At 43.9% G+C, this 17,191-nt stretch overlaps 1 protein-coding gene across 2 annotated transcripts; it reads right to left on the minus strand.

Annotated features, from left to right (window-relative positions):
* Positions 1-46: 46 nt before the first annotated feature.
* Positions 47-3,043, minus strand: c1qtnf5 (C1q and TNF related 5). Of its 2 annotated transcripts, none has more exons than XM_080771730.1 (3): positions 2,959-3,043; positions 1,188-1,432; positions 47-686 (listed from the first exon to the last, which is right to left on the minus strand). In XM_080771730.1, exons 2-3 carry the CDS (start codon positions 1,420-1,422, stop codon positions 157-159), a joined length of 765 nt encoding a protein of 254 aa, XP_080627856.1. In that variant the 5' UTR covers positions 1,423-1,432; positions 2,959-3,043; the 3' UTR covers positions 47-156. The 2 variants fall into 2 exon arrangements, with proteins under 2 accessions (XP_080627856.1, XP_080627857.1); XM_080771731.1 differs by lacking the exon at positions 2,959-3,043 and adding an exon at positions 1,667-2,760 and having other exon boundaries at positions 1,188-1,577.
* Between the last annotated feature and the right edge of the window lie 14,148 nt (positions 3,044-17,191).

A 17,191-nucleotide genomic window follows, 5' to 3' on the forward strand; every position in this document is an offset into this window, starting at 1 on the left:
TGGTGATGCGAGGTCATACTCATAGGTCCAATGAAAAAGGAAGGGATGTCCGCACACTGAATTGTAGCTCCCAGGAAAATTATTTATTTGTTACAACGTTTCGACCACTGTGGGTCTTCGTCAGGTATGTGTCCACATAGCAAAGAAGGGATATTATTACGCAAACACTGCAGAGTTTTTCCAGTCCGAGTGCACCAGGAAGCCAGTGAACGTGCTGTCTGTCTTACTGCTGGAGTAGAAGCCGGCGTACTCGCCCAGAGCCATCTGCACCCACACCTGGTCCCCGGGGATCAGGTGGAGCAGCGAGCCGCCGGACAGCGAGGCCGGCTTGGGCCAGTTGCCGTAGAACTGGAAGTAGGAGGCCACCACATTTCCATTCTTCATGATGTCAAACTGCAGACTGGAGCGGTAGACTGTGGCGTGGACGGCAAAGTAGTACGTCCCGGGCACCCTGCAGGTGAAGCGTCCCGTCTCCACGTTGTAGTCGCCCTGTTCGTTCAGCGAGATGACGTCGAAGCGGACCGCGTCGCTGGTGCTGGCCACAGGCACGGGCATGGTGCGGGCCTCCGACAGCTTGGCACTGAAGGCCGATTTGGGGGCGACGGCGCACTCGCCCGCCACCCCCTTGTCGCCCTTGTGTCCCGCGTCACCGTGGTCTCCCGTGAGGCCTCGGTCTCCTGTCTCGCCTGCAACACAGTACAATCCATAGTGTTAACAATCCCCACCGGGATTAATTAATTATTTTAAAACCTATTACCAAGTATAAATATCCGTATATATATAAATATGCGTATATAAATATCCGTAACCGGATGTTACGATGACATAATGGTGTGTGTGTTGACTCGACCGGATGTTGATCTCTCACTGGGCGACTCTTAAACATCGATGTGATAGAATTTATTTACGTTGTTGGCGAGTGGCCAGACTAAAGCTAATTTACGTGGTTTACAGTTTTGGTAAGGCTTTCCAGTGTTAATTAAACCTCATGAAAAATGAAGAATATTTTAGATTTTGTTTTTACATAAACCTTCTCTTCTGAGGATCCCTAGCACAAGACATTTTCAGTTTGGGGGTCCTTGAGTTGAAAAGGTTTGAGAACGACTGATTTTGACCCCTGACCCTAACGTTGAGATTCAGTGGCCAATCATATCTGGCAAACACACAGATACTGTAACATGAATCACCTCTCTCTCCTCTGTCGCCCATGTCTCCTTTCTCCCCAGGGGCAGCATCCCGCCCGTCGCGCCCGTCTCTACCTGGCTGACCAGGACTGCCGTGGACCCCCGGGGAGCCCGGGATGCCAGGATGCCCCGTGCACAGGCTGGGAGGGATCTTGTTGTCGTCTAATTGGTTGGAAAAGTCGACGCGTAGAATGAGGAGGAAGTAGTGGAACAGAGGCAAGAGTCTGAGGGAAATCATGGCAACAGCGCTGTTGATGGAGAGACACACATGATAGGATGGACTTGGAATAGCTTTTTTTAAATGGAAATATTAATGTTTACAACTGTAAACATTAATGTTGTTTACAACTGTAAACATTAATGTTGTTTACAACTATAAACATTAATACTGGACTAATGGATTTGGATGTAATTTTATTAGTCGACTACTACGACATGATTATAGTTTCTGAAAAACACAGATCACAGGTAGGCCTACATACCGTATAACAGTTGACAGTTTAGGCATTTAGCAGTAAGCATGGACTCTGGTCAATAAACAACACGGTAAATAGTCACAGAAGTATCCAAGTCCAGCACCCACTTTATAAAACTGGCTGCCCAGTTCACCTCTATGCTATTTGATTAGTAAAATGCATTTTACTGAACCTTTACAGAACCTTCCTATGGAAACATTTTGTGGGGAGATTTCAGAATATCTGTGTTGATGTTAGTACAGGTGCAGAGTTTCATTCAGCTCCAAGCATGTGACTCACTTTCCTGTAGCAGTGGTTCTCAAAGTGGGACGGGTCTTTCAGATTTTTCATATTCCATCCTAATTGTCTAAGATTGTCTTCCAACCCACAATGACCTGTAGGTGACATGGTGGAGAGGAGACCTGTGCTCTGAGGAGCACTTTTTCGAGTATTGCATGTAACAGTGTGCAGGATTTTATTGTTGAACTGAGGAGAATATTCAACACAGGATGGACAGAAGGAGTGTGACAGACAGACAGACACACAGACAGACAGACAGACAGACAGGAATGCTGTGTCAGCAGTATAAGCAGAAGAGGAGTGCAGACAGGACAAACACTGCAGAGACTAAAGCCAGATTTACATTTAGTTGTCCATCAGTGTCACACACCAAAAAAGCCAATCCACACGCTCACAACGCTGATCATAAACAGGCATGTTTCCAGTGTGAATGTTTATGGAACACATGCCTTTCTGAGCTACCATGTGTAGCTAATACTAGCTACCTCCACATATCTGACACACGTTGACCTGTGACACTGTGGAGGAATTATGGTACGATTATTACAACTTATATGTTGTTCACCTTTGTCCTTCCTTACAGTAGATGTTTTGCCCTCTGAATAAGTCAAGATGTGAGGATGTTATTTTGTCCTTCGCCTTGCAAAATGTCCAAGTCTGCATATTCCAACACACTATTGTCTTCTGGCTTGATATCGTATTTATAAGTGTCTCCAACTCCGTTCTGCCTCAACAACAGTGATTGATACAGTAGGAATCCATACTTAAATATATAATTCAATTGTTAAATTGTGATATTAAAAAACATAAATATTAAACATACCAGACAGTCTATTTCTCAAAAGTATATACAGTATTCATTCCAGAAATAAAATCTGAAATTACTCATCCCGTCCTGTAAACACAGGTACTGTAGCATATCTCTCTGCATATTCATACTCAGACAGGTAGCATCCCTTAGATATGACACCTGATAGTTTGTATAGGCAGTTTAAAGAAACACTCCAGAAGTAACTCACCAGATGTTGTCCTGACGCACCTCTGGAGCAGCAGTTTGCTTTCTGTGTTGAAAAAGCAGTGAAAGTCCTTCCTCCCCAGACCAGAGACAGTCTGGCTGCTGGGGAAAAACTGAGGAACTATTCTAAGGAAATGGTAATGAGAACCAATTAGAAAGCAGGGAGGGTGGGACTGAGGGGGAGAGAGACAGACAGAGAGAGGGGGGGGGGGGGGGGGGGGGGGGGGGATGACAGAAAAGAGGAGGAATAAGGGAAAAGACATTTTTGATGTTCTTCCAGCATAAATAACAGATAAAAGCACCTCAAGCACACTGGGACAGGGAGTGAAAATAAAGGGAAATTAGACAAATACCAGAGATAATGAATGGTGAAAACTATGTAGAGAGTTACATAAGTTCGACTCCAGAGGATTTCTCCAAATCATTCTCCTCAGAGTAGAGATCAGAGGGGTTGTGGTCAGGAATGATGTCACCACCACTAATGCACCATGGGTACAGGGCTGCCTCACTGTTCTGAATATTCACATAAGAGACTGTGCACAGACAGACAGACAGACAGACAGAAAAAGAGCATAATACACAAGACAAAGACAAAATACTATTTTGATTTACATTGTTTTGTTTAGACTGATGCTACATGTGTGGTTTTCTCTGTGATCTTATAGTTTACAGTTGCTCTGAGTGTCTACTAAATGCCTAAATTGTAAATTTCAGAGTCAGACAGACAGACAGACAGATAGACACACACACACACACACACCCCTCCACACACAGTCACACCACTCAAAGCGAGTCGAGTCAACTATACATATACAATACATGTATACAATACCAGTAAGACGCCTGAGGGAGAAGCGCCCTTGCGTGCACGCATCCACCTGGGTGACAGCAGACTGCTGGGTGAGCGCTGCTAGCGCTTTGGAATAGGGGGTCAGATCAACATATCCGCCTGGGTGACAGCAGACTGCTAAGCGAGCGCTGGCGCTTTGGCATGGGGGGTCAGATCAACATATGGAATGAATTCTGTACTGGTCATATATGGAGCATGTCTTGAGTGCAGGGTTTGATGAGGTCAGTCAGATCAACATGGAATGTCAGAACAGTCAGCTCCATATATGGAGATCTAAGGGTGGCAGCGGGGGCAGTGTCTTGAGTGTACAGGGTTTGATCAGGGCCCAGGTAGGACCGGGCCTTAATTTTCGGGCCTGTTGATAACTCTAGTGTTCACCGGCTGCCGGGCACCGGTCAAAACGGAGACATCGAAGAGGAAGGATGGATGGGGAAGGATCAACATATGGAATGTCAGAACAGGTCAGCTCCATATATGGAGATCTAATGCTGCATTCACATGGAATCAGGCAAGCGGTAGACGGCAAACCAGAAAACTTAATTTTAGTAGACGGGAACAGGACGGTAAACGGAACAGGACGGCACGGCAGCCCGGCAGCCAGAACCGGCAGTAGTAACATCAGACGGCATCAATGTTAGAATATTTGATCTTTTTACCGTCCTGTGCCCGTCCAGCAGGTTTTGCCGCTTGCCATCTACCGCTTGCCTGTTTCCATGTGAATGCAACATAAGGGTTTGAGGTTTGAGGTGAGATGTGCAGGCTTAGAGTTGCTGGCCAATATTGATGACATCAGGGATCTCCATATGGGCTTAATATTGATGACGTCATCACATGATGATGGGGTGACCAACCAACCAAACAACTGACGGGAAATGCACAATTTCATAGTTCTGTGACCTGCGGTCGTAACAACACAATGTATACACTATACATTGGAGGAAAACTCAATAGCAGGGCTATATTTACACAGAAAAGGAGTAGTGGTGGTAGTGGTGACGGGTGTCGGGGCCTATCGTGCAAATTATGATGCTGTTATTTGTCTGGCCTGTTCTATTGTCAACACCACAGACACAGTGTCCCTTAGGGGTCCATTTGGTTTCATTTTGGTTTCATACACTCTTGAGTTACAGACCTCTAGGGAACCCAGAGAGGGTCCCTGGACCCTACTTTAAGTTTGAGAACCACTGCCATAGAACCAGGCTGTGTAGTTCAGTTCAAGTTTAAAAACATGACATTGGCTTATTGTACACCATGATGTAAGATAACACAGCTGCAGTTAATGAAATTAATAATTGGTGTGTTAGATATGTATGCCAACAATGTAGACTAAACATAAACTCACACCTGTCTACTGAGGCTCAAGATGTGCTGCATGTGTTCCTAGATTTTGATTGATTGAGTACCAGTTTGCACCACAGGAAAGCTACAGTGCAATAAGGTCTAATAAGAGGATTTAACCCAAGAAAGGAAGCCTAGCTATTGGCTTGCAGCTATTTCCATTGGTGTCCTTCATACTCTATTCATTGCTCTAGCCTCTACAGCAAACCTCATCTAACGCACCCATTATTGCTCTGCGGTGGAGAAGCCCCTGACTGCAGCCCGCAGATCGGGGCGGGGCTTGACCTAGGAGGAGTGCGGTGCCACACAGAGTGCCACACTCCTCCCGACCCATAGGGGCGCGTAGTTGAAAGCCAATGGCCGAAAAACAGCTTGCATAGAAATGCTTTTTATTAAACAACGCGGGATGCAGCAATGCTAATCGCTGTCCAGCAAATTCTCGAGGCACATGTGGCGAGTACTTTATATTTGGAATCTGAATGTTTATGTACACATTTACAATGTAAATGTAGCCATCGCGTAAAACAGGCGGAAGTTCATGAGCGTCATGTGAACCATGGCTACACCTAACCTAACAAGAATTCTCACACTCCACACACAACTCTTGGAACAGAAGTTTATTTATTTTTCTTTTTTTTTTTACAGGTCTGTACAGTACTGTAGGCTACATTTTATCAGTCCGTTTTCTATTACGCTTAAGCAGTGCTGCACATACCATTGCACAACGTTGCAACGTATTTCACAATTTTAAATCAGCCAAGGCCCAATCAGTACCAGCTGTGATTGGCAACTTTGGCAAGGCAACGAACAATGTCATGAGAGAGAGAGAGCATGGTGCTACAGTAGGTGTATTTTATAATTAATAATTATACTTATTTATACAGTTTAAATTGTTTACTGTTTCAGTGCAATATCACTTTGTACAATGTAGTTGCAGTGCATTGTTAAACTGTACAATGTCTTGCTCAGTTCAGACGGATTTCATTGCTTATGGTAATTAAAGTCAATGATGTATTTATGCTTTCTCGGACAACAAACTGGAAGTGTTGAGTCTTGAGAGCAATCAAAATGACATTGTGTTTGTAAACTTCATGGCTGCCATGTTGGATATGGCAAAACTCAAGCAGTCACCAGTCAGAGGCTGCAGATTCTCCGTTTGCAGTCTTTGTTTAGATAAGGGTCTGTCATTGAGTTCATTCAGAAATATGAATTCAGTGATTGACTAATCATAATCAAGCACTCAACCATCCATCCATCTTCAACCGCTTATCCGTAGTCGGGTCGCGGGGGCAACAGCTCCACCAGAGTGCTCCAGACTTCCCTCTCCAGAGCAACATAAGTAAATTAGGACCTCACTAAGGAGGCGTCCGACAGGGATCCTAACCAGATGCCCGAACCACCTCAGCTGGCTCCTTTCCAGGCGAAGGAGCAGCGGTTCTACTCAGTCTCTCGTGTGACTGAACTTCTCACCCTATCTAAGGGAGATGCCAGCCACCCGTAGAAGAAAACTCATTTCGGCCGCTTATATTCACGACCTTATTCACATTCAACCAAGCTGTGTAATAATGCAGGGTAGGATTATTATTACATTACATATCATTATGCTACCAGTAATATATACCGGTAGACAAATATTCTAGCATGTTAACCACTTTCCACCTGGCACCCCCATTTTGGGCATGTCATCTTGGGCTTAAAGGTATAGGTAGGTAGGCTATAGCCTACAGTACGTAAGTAATATGGGTAAAAAACAAGTGTTTATTTTTTATTTATTTATTTATTGTTAAAACGTCAAAGCATTAGATGTCTTTATTATCCACAAGGGACATTTGTTTTTTATGTAGCAATGATTCTGATGTAATCATTGCTACATAGGTCTACTGTAGAACAAGTGAGTTCTCTCCTGAAAATTGGTTCATTATTCAAACGAATAATCTGAATCAATCTGAATCGCCAGAACATATTTTCTTAATGGGTGTGGCTAGTGATTCAGGGCTGGAGTCAGGCTAAAAAAATTGGTATCCCGACCTGAAAATGTGTTTTCTCACTTTTCTGTTCACCAAAAAGCTGGAGAGACATGGACTCCTGTTAACTGTTAACATATTGCAACAAGTACTACTATCAGAGCTATTTCTATCACTTATTACCCTATGGTCCTGATGGATATAAAAATATAATCCATCTTTTAACGACGATAGCTTTGAAAGGACTGTATAATTTAGAAAACATATGATATATCTATACCTTCAATAACTCAGCAGGGGGACCAATTAAATACCATGCTGTATTTACCTTAAAATGAGTGAATAGCCCTTTAAATGACCATCACTGTACCAAAAATAGAAACATACCTTAAAAAATGATTTGGAGGCAGATGGAAATAAAGATCGGAGAGAGTTTAAGGTTTAACCATTATTTTAGTAGGTATAGTCAATTTACATAGAGAATGTGCTACATGGTTCAGATAATAGTATTTACATCAATATAATTTAGAATAATCAATTGTTGATTCCAAAAGAACCCGAAGCTGAACTGAACTTCCGAACTGAACTCCCCTTCACAGTATTTGTTCCAGGCTAAATACTGCAGATCACGTCAGATTTGTTGATATAATGTTCATTGGCTGTAGATGTTTCATGTCCGCCATGTCAGAAGACAAAACCAGTGTTGGCGCTCTTTCATTAGTGCAACGCCTAGATGATGAGGATGGCGTAGCGACGCAGAGTTCATCTTCCTTGGTTTAGTCATTGATGCCCATTGAAGCCTGGAGAGCGCCTAGGCAGGTGTTGCCAGGCAACCTGTAGATAACTTTCCCTGCACTGTGAACTTTCGGAAGAGAAAGAACGCTCCCTGACTCAGTGAGCAGCTATCTCACTCGGCCAAGGTCATATGCATGTAGACTCAAACCATAATAGACACTTCATTATTGCACGTTTGTGGCTGGTGGCAGACAACATGGAGACTGAATAAGGAGTCAACAAGATATTAAATGGGACAGATGAAAACATATTTTGTCCATAAACCTGAATGACATGACATTTAGGATGATTAGGAACAACGCTGTATAAACGGGCAGTAGGCCAAGAGTAAAATGATGATATGGAGCATAAGGTGACAATATGAATGATCCGGCCTGGGTCAAAGTTCAGGAGAATATGGGACATTGACCACTGGACATTAGTTTGTAAACAGATGAGACCCATTTTATCTATCAGGTCCTACCTTTCAAATTTCTTAAATATTTAAACATTTCTTTAAAAATAGCTGATCAACCTGATCAATTCAATAGTGGTTAAAACAAATAAATTGACAACCAGAAACCGGCCAGCTTACATCTCGGGCAACTACTAACTTCAAGAGACCAACTTTTAAGAGGTTAAGGTTGGGAATAAGTTTAGTGTTGGACATAGTTTATAGTTTCACTGAGGTTACATTTAGGAATAATATTATAGGTTTAAGCATATATAGTACTAGTTTTACTGAGATTACATTTAGGAATACGGTTAGGTTTAACCATAGTTTTACTGAGGATAAGTAACAACAATGTACATCAAAGCATGCAGGAGGTGAAACCTTCACAATTGTACACATGACATGAGTCTGCTTAATGGCGTTTTAACACTAAAACCCTGTTTTTATGGGTAACGTGAAAGTACAGGGGGCCTCTTTGAAACTAGACTCTTTGACTTCACTTTCCATTTGAGTCGCTCAGCCATGAGGGACTTCATAAGACTCCTGTTGAGGCAGCGCCGACATGGTTCCAATTAGGATCACAATGTGAATCAGCACTTTCCGGGTCTGGTGCAATAAACAGCCTGTTGTAATTGAAAAGCCACTGCTTAAGAATTTACGGTAAATGTGGACCATTTGACAAACTGCGCGCTGTAGGGACTACAGCTGGGCTCAATAATCCGGGTGTGTGACTAATAGGAAGTGTTGGCGTTAGTGGTTGATGTTGGTCAAGGACCTCAAATTGATATACAGTATTTGGCCACAAACCCCCATCTGAAAATGTTTTGTGCCAGTGATCCCTGGGCCGGAAGAGAAGATTTGTGTTAAAAAAATTCTAAATTACCGGTATTCAAAAGTTTCAAACATAGCTGATGTGCAAGCATAGCTGGTAGATCTGCTATTTTTGATAGCCTACATATAAATGGATGAATTGGTTAAAATGATTCTGATGCTACATTAACTACTTTTTCTGGGGACCCCCTGGAACCCCTCCAAGGACCCCAGGGTGTCTCCAGACATATGTTTTCAAAGTGATATGGATGACATCATGCGGCCTGCGTCCATTGAGTTCAATGGAGATTTGGCACCATGCCACCATGTTATATTCGGTTCCACTTACTATGTAGAATTTAAATTGTATTCATTCATAATTAAATTCAAACTTTATTCCAGACACACAGGTGGTCTGGAATAAACATAATACAAATCATCAATATCACATAAGACTAATAATGATATAATCATAAGACTAATGTTCCAGTTTAACCCCTTTCAAACTGGCATTCATATTTTAGGCATATAGTTGTCAGTCAGACATTTTCCAAAATAGTCAGTGGCTGTGTATTTGGGGTCCTTGGAAAGAAAGCATTTGGGAACCCCTGGGGTTTTTATAGACAAGACAGACAAGGCATAACACAATATTTTTCTTTGTGCAAAATGCTTAAATTCACTTTAGGCTTCTTCTACAGATTGAATACTTGTCCAGCTTGCAAAAAACTGGTCACTGGCCTTTTTCTGGCCTGTTCCCGTCCATAATGTACTTTGTGTATTTGTGTGCAAAATGTATTGTACCTTGTTATTGTTAGTGTACCATTTTGGAGTATTGTTGTATATATTGTATAGGTTTCTGGAGGTATTGTCATTGATTTATTATTGATTACACTTTAAAGTGTAATTATGCATCTGCCGCTTGGCCAGTTCCCACAAAAAGAGACGCAGTCTCAATGTGTTTTACTGGTTAAATAAAGGTTAAAATAAATGAAAATCACCAGGCTATAATGCATAATGAGTAACAGACCTATCATGATATTAGAATAAATACAAACATTGAAAATACAGTTTCGGGCATTACCAACCCCTGTTTCAGGCATATCATTCAATTAATTGGTCAAATTAAAAACATAGGTATAATGTTGTACAGTTAATACTGAACATATATTTTTTAACATATCAGCAGCTGTACACAATTGAGTTGGCGAGAGTGACTGGACAGACTGAAGAGTACATGATGGACGCCTTCATAGAGCAGACATCAGAGGAGTTGGAGAAATGCCAACAGAAGCTTCTGGCCTCCGAGGACGCCTTGAGAGAGACAGAGGAGAAACTGAAGAGTTGTGAGGAAGAGTTGAGAGCATCTGAGGAGGTTCATGGCGACATGAAGGTACCGATGAAACACCAGTGAGGTTTAGCATACTATTCGTCTTCAACGTTTCTCAGGCTGAGGACCCCATTCACACTGATTAAACCTTTTCATAGACTTCAGACTTGTTTGACAGCACTGTCATCAGTGTCTAATTGCTCCCGATGTGCAGGTTGGTGACTTGCATGGTTTCCTCCACCATTGGTATGTGAATTTTGGTGGATGTAATGCAAATCTATGTAAAGTGCTTTGGATAAAAGCTCTATATAAATGCACCAATTATCATCCTATTTATTTAGTGTTGTGTAAACTTGTTTGTTTACACTTATCTTTTCTATTAATATGTTGGGTACATTTTAATGTGTATTTTCAGATGTTTAACTACTTAAACCATGAATCTGTACATTTTACCTTTGTCTCTGTACTACATTTTTAGCTAAATGTATCCCCCAGAATAGGGATGCTATGGTTAGCCAATGAATAAACGGATAAAGTGGTTAAAATGATTGTGATACTATGTTAACTACTGTTGCTGTAGGACCCCACTTTGAGAACCAATGCGGTTAGGCTGCTTTCATGTTCTGAAATATGAGGAATATCACATACATTTTGTATTCTCTCAGGACACATTGAGGGAGAGCGAGGAGGAGCTGAGATCCTCCCAGGAGGCATTGGGTGACATGAAGGTGCAGATGAGGGAGACCAGTGAGGCCCTGGAGGAGACCCTGACCACAGTGAGCCACCTGGAGACGGAGCTGACCAGACTGAGAGGTGTGCTGAGGTCAACCTGGCAGGAAGGGGACCAGATTGCGGCCCATCTCGCAGAGAGACGCCTGCGATCTGAAGACGACACAAGCAGGACGCAGCAGAAGACGGAGCTCAGCTCTTTTAAGGTGTCGTAGAATTCTGGATCAATCAGTAATTGATGAGGAAATAGGAGTCTGAGACAATATTCTATGTGGTGATGGCTATGCTTTATGTACATGATATCATAGGACGAAGTACAATCACACTCAGATCGGTGGTAGTTCTGCCAACAAGCACAGGGATCAGACAATAGTTATACTAGCTGCTAGAAGGACAAGGACTGAACCATACCAGATGGGCTGTAACAAACGATAGCTATAAGGCCTAGCTTGGCTGCTACAGGCTACCAAATCAGGCTACCAAATAATGTCATATGTATTAAGTACAATAAGTGATGGTAAAATATAAAGGTTAGTTATAAACGACCATGCTAACGATTTAGTATAATGTTAAATTCTTCTACAATTTCCTCCTGGAAGGAGTTCGCCAGAAAACTCCAGCGGGATCACGCCACCCTAGCAGAGGAGCTGAAGGAGGAACGGGCCGTCTCGTGCTCCCTGTCGGCGCTGCTGCAGCAGGGGAAGTCTGAGTCTGCCGAGCGCATGAGGGACTTTGAGGACGAGATGGAGGAGGTGCTGGGGGAGCTGGCGGCCATGCAGGGGCAGGAGCAGAGGTGGCGAGACACGCTGGCGGAGCACCATGCGGCGCTGCTGAGCCTCGGGCGCGACCACGCAAAGATGGAGACGGAGTTGAATGAAACCAGGGCCCTGCTTGAGTGTAAGAGAAGATGTGAGATGAACCACCACTCGATGGCCTTGGAGAGCCTTCAGGAGGAGCACACCTACTCGCAGCATGTGAGAGGAGAGCGTCAAGCAAGCTGTGGGACCAGCAGAGGACAGGAGGACCACAGCACTAGAGGACATGCTAAAGATCCTTACACACCATGAGGGAGTGTTTATTTCATGTGATTAATTAGTTTTAACTGCTGCTTAAGTCGTGAGTACAGTACTACATCCATCTATATAGAATGAGTATTACGTGGCTAAGGTAAATTTAACAGTTAGCGGTTTGATATTAAATATCTTCTGGTGCATTTCCATGTTGTTTATTCTTCACGCTCCTGGTGTGTGTAAGGACCTCAAGGGATGAAACTTCATCTCGAAGGCGAGGTTGTCCGCCCGCTGAGTCTCTTCGCTCCAGGATCCGTCTCTAGCTGTGGTGTTGGCCTTGCTCAGCTCCTCCAAGTTGGCCATGTTGTGCATGTAGGTCATGTTCCCCTCTTCCAGGAGCTTCACCTGCCTTCTCAGGTTGCCCAAATCCTCCAGGTTTCCTATGTATATTTCCACCGAAGTTTCCAGTTTCCCTGCCCGGTCTGTACAGCTCTGCCAGGCTGGTGAGTTCGTCATTTATTTCTCCTTTTTTTTAATCCTTTATTTACCCAGGGTAGTAGCTGAGCACAAGTACTCATTTTCAGCAATGCCCTGCACATTAAGACACACACACACACACACACACACACACACACACACACACACACACACACACACACACACACACACACACACACACACACATTAAAAGGACTTATACTGTTGGCCTCTAAGCAGCTCTACTGGAGCAGTTGGGGGTTCAGTACCTTGCTCAAGGGCACTTCAGCGTTGTTGGGTGATGACAATCACTTCCTTACCAAGATTTCTCCTGCCCGTCCGGGGAATCGAACCGGCAACAAGGGCGCTCCTCTAACCCTTAGGCCACCGCTGCCCCAAATTGCGTCATTGCGGTGCTGAACCTCGATCAACTCCTCTATCGCTTCACAATGGATATGTAGTCATCCTTAGCAGCTTCCAGCCTGAAGTTATCTTCCTGCACTCCCTCCAGTTGTAGCTGTTGGCTGTTTCCTTCCTCAGGGCGTGCTTGGGTCGTCGAATGAGTCCAGCTGATTGGCGCGGCCTGTTAAAACATTGTTCTCAGCCAAAAGGCTGTTCAGTTTACTCTTGGACACTCAGGACAGTGACCTGAACATCTAGCTCCTGACAGTGCTGTAGCAGCAATTCCATTTCTGATCAAAATTCATGTCTGTAAGTTCCTCTAGTGCCTTTTTCAGCTGCAGCTCCACCCCAAACTGGGCCATGCTCTTGTTACTCATGAGCACTTGAATGGCTGTTATGACAACATGCTGCACTGACTCCTTCAGGGTCATAATGATCTGGATGTATTCTTGTTTGCATTCACACGTCTGTGCTTTGCAAGGACCTCATTATAATCGACAATCATCTGCAGGATCTTCTTCAGGTAGTTCATCTTCAGTCTCCAATTGTCCCCTGTATCTGCTTTGATAGAGCCATGTGTCACTGAACCATGCATGCTGGGTCTATCTGATATATCTGCTATATCCTAAGCACCTTGTGACCATGTCTAGAAATGTGCTATATCGTATTACAAGACTGTCACACAGGCATAGGAAGGTGGAAAAGGCCTATTTAATATTATCCATCCATTCATAGTCTTATAGCACCCCCTGCCTGTGTGACACCCCATCCCATTGAGTTGTAGGAATTATCATCCAACTTCCCTCAAACCTACACTTGTAATTTGTAAAATAACAACTCATGGTAGATGTTGCCGTAATGAATTTTCTTGTCATTATCACTTTCTACAATAAAAGTTAATGTTCATTACAACCAAAGGAGGATTGAGGTGGTCAGGGAGCCATGAGAGCATCCAAAATAAAACATTTTGGGTGTCTAGTGGTCAGTGGTTTTACAAGCACATCAGTTCAATTACATTCTTAAAGATATTTAAATTTGTAGCCTGGCTAATAACTTAAGCCAGACTCGTATCACACTATCCGCCAAAGGCAATGGGGTTTTTTTTTGCCAACGGCGTCTGGCTTATTAGCCAGGATAATCCAGTTGGCCCATGACTTTATCCCCTCAAGGATTTATTTATTTGATGACAATCATTTGTTTTTTTTGAGGGGTTAGTGAATCATGGTGTGTGTGATATGAAATGTCCAGTACCTCCCCTGTGCCTCCCCAAGTGCCACCCCAGTGTCTGCCCATGCAGTGCCCCCCAGTGTCTCCCCAGTGTCCCCCTGAGTGCCTCCCCAGTGCCTGCAGTGCCTCCCCAGTGCCTCCCCAATGTCCCCTCAGTGCCTCCCCACAGTGTCCCCCTGAGTGCCTCCCCAGTTTGCCCCTGAGTGCCTCCCCAGTGTCTCTCCAGTGCCTCCCTAGTGTCCCCAGTGCCTCCCCAGGGCCTCCCCAGTTTGCCCCTGAGTGCCTCCCCAGTGTCTCCCCAGTGTCTCCCCAGTGCCTCCCCAGTTTGCCCCTGAGTGCCTCCCCAGTGTCTCCCCAGTGCCTCCCCAGTGTCTCCCCAGTGCCTCCCCAGTTTTCCACTGAGTGCCTCCCCAGTGTCTCTCCAGTGCCTCCCTAGTGTCTCCCCAGTGCCTCCCCAGTGCCTCCCTATAGTGTCTCCCCTGTGCCTCCCCAGTGTCTCCCCAGTGCCTCCCCAGTTTGCCCCTGAGTGTCTCCCCAGTGTCTCCCCAGTGTCTCCCCAGTGTCTCTCCAGTGCCTCTCCAGTGCCTCTCCAGTGCCTCTCCAGTGTCTCCCCACTCCCCAGTGTCTCCCCAGTGCCTCCCCAGTTTGCCCCTGAGTGCCTCCCCAGTGCCTCCCCAGTGCCTCCCCAGTGCCTCCCTGAGTGCCTCCCTGAGTGCCTCCCCAGTGTCTCCCCAGTGCCTGCAGTGCCTCCCGAGTGTCTCCTCAGTGTCTCCCCAGTGTCTCCTCAGTGCCTCCCCAGTGTCTTCCCAGTGCGTCCCCAGTGCCTGCCCAGTGTCCCCTAGTGTCCCCCCAGTGTCTCCAATAGCATTACAAGAGCAATAATACAAATGAATCTTACTTTATTAATATTATTCATTAATTAATCAAATTAATTAATTAATTAATGAAACCCCGCGCCCAGCACCATGCCAAAGCTTTTTCCTGCAGGAAACACTGGGCAACGATGCCATGTATGTGCATAGATGTTCCTTATTACAAGTGGTTTAGACTAGTACTTCCTTTTTAGAGTAGTCCCCCTGAACACACAATTTGTCCAAATATGAGACCTCATGGATGCTGTAGGGTGTGAAGGGTGTTACGTCTACGAGTGTAATGGTGATGCCATTTGGTGTCCGGCAGTGCTCCATTTAGCATGTGTGCAGTTTTTTTAATGATGTACATTGTGTAGCTCACACAAGCTTCTCTTTCTTGACAAATGATAATGAACTGAGTTCAACGATGTAATATCCCCAATAAACATCCCCAGGTTTTTTGCAAGAGGTGGGCACTCTTCAAAATAGTTAATGAAAGAATGTCACCCAGTTAAGGTCTAACATTAAAACATTGGCCCGGGCAGCTGGCGTAGCTGTCAGGGTACCTTGGCTGGTAATCCAGTCTCGCAGTGTGCCGGGGCTTCGACTCCCGATCCCGACGGCCTTTACTGCGTGTCACCCCCCATCTCTCTCCCCATTTCCTGTCAGCCTACTTTCATCTATCCTATCAATAAAATAAATCACACTGAAGTGAGGGGTGCCCACTGTGTGGCTGCCACATTCATTGCAGATTCACTGCCACTACAGTATATACGTTACGAGACATGAATGCAGTGTGTTATTGACATATTGTATAATAAAACAAAATCTGTCACAAGATTGTCTCATGTTTGTTTAACTCCTGCCCTAATTGTCCGGCAGCTGAGGTGGACGGTTGGGAAATTTGGTATAGTCTTTTTTTTTTATTGGCCTCTAAACTATTGTCTATATATACATACATTCATGAATCCACTTGTGACCCTACCATTAACATCCTATGGCAGGCAAAATTGTCAAACTTTCCTTTTGCTTTAAGTAGCATGCGACTGACATGTCAAACTAGGGGGTTTTCATGATTTTGAATCCATTCCAAGCATTGGGCTAAAAACAGCCATAGCCGTCATGACAAAATGTAATGGTCCAGCACATTTTGGGCAAGTGGCTATGGCTGTTTTGAGCCCAAGGAGTGTTTTTTGTGAAAAACTAATGCTTGGAATGAATTTAGAATCATGAAAACCCCCTAGTTTGACATGTCGCATGCTACAAAGCATAAGGAAAATTTGACATTTTTGCCTGCCATAGGATGTTAACGGGAGGGTCACAAGAAACGAGAACAAATTGCCCAATACTAACAGCCGGGCAGCAAGTGCATTCATGAATATATACACTGTAGACAATATTTTAGGCCAATAAAAAAAGACTATATACCAAATTTCCCACTTTAAACAAAAGCATGTCAGCTGCCGGACTATAAACAAACTTATTAAGATATACGAGTAAGTGGCCCCTTTTGTGCCCATATATGGAGCTGAGTGATTGCTGATGCAACACACTCCATATTTGGATAGCGGGACAGACAGACAGACAGACAGACACACAGACATGATCTGCTAGGTCTCATAGTAAGTGCTCACTGCGTTCGCAATAAGATATTAATTAAAATCTTTTGAAAATGGCAGATCTACAAGCACAAAGCCCATAATCATTAATGATATCTTATCATTATACAATATACATCATCATGCATCCCCGTCTACAATACATATGACGTAAATTTTCCCTTCATTGTCAATGGCATTTAATGTTTGTTACCACAAATGTAATATTGGGGGGGATAAACCTTTAGACTACTTCAGTGTATCTGTTGTGAGCTTGTAGATAGGCTATTTTTTGCTATTTCACAAAGTATATGGTTTAACTAAGTTATTAACAGTGACATATCACTTGTAGTTATTAACAGTGACATGATATCACTTGTAGGCTGTGTCATGCCAGTAGGCAAGTTTAATTGTTTTTTTTCTTTT

The sequence above is a fragment of the Protomyctophum bolini genome, assembly GCF_963924005.1.
Source record: "Protomyctophum bolini genome assembly, chromosome: 9".
Taxonomy (NCBI): domain Eukaryota; kingdom Metazoa; phylum Chordata; class Actinopteri; order Myctophiformes; family Myctophidae; genus Protomyctophum; species Protomyctophum bolini.

Coding starts and splice junctions, on each gene's coding strand:
- c1qtnf5 (XM_080771730.1), bottom strand. CDS start 1,422: ATGATTTCCCTCAGACTCTTGCCTCTGTTCCACTACTTCCTCCTCATT. Junction 687..1,187: donor GGGCGACAGAGGAGAGAGAG/GTGATTCATGTT, acceptor ACTGTGTTGCAG/GCGAGACAGGAGACCGAGGC.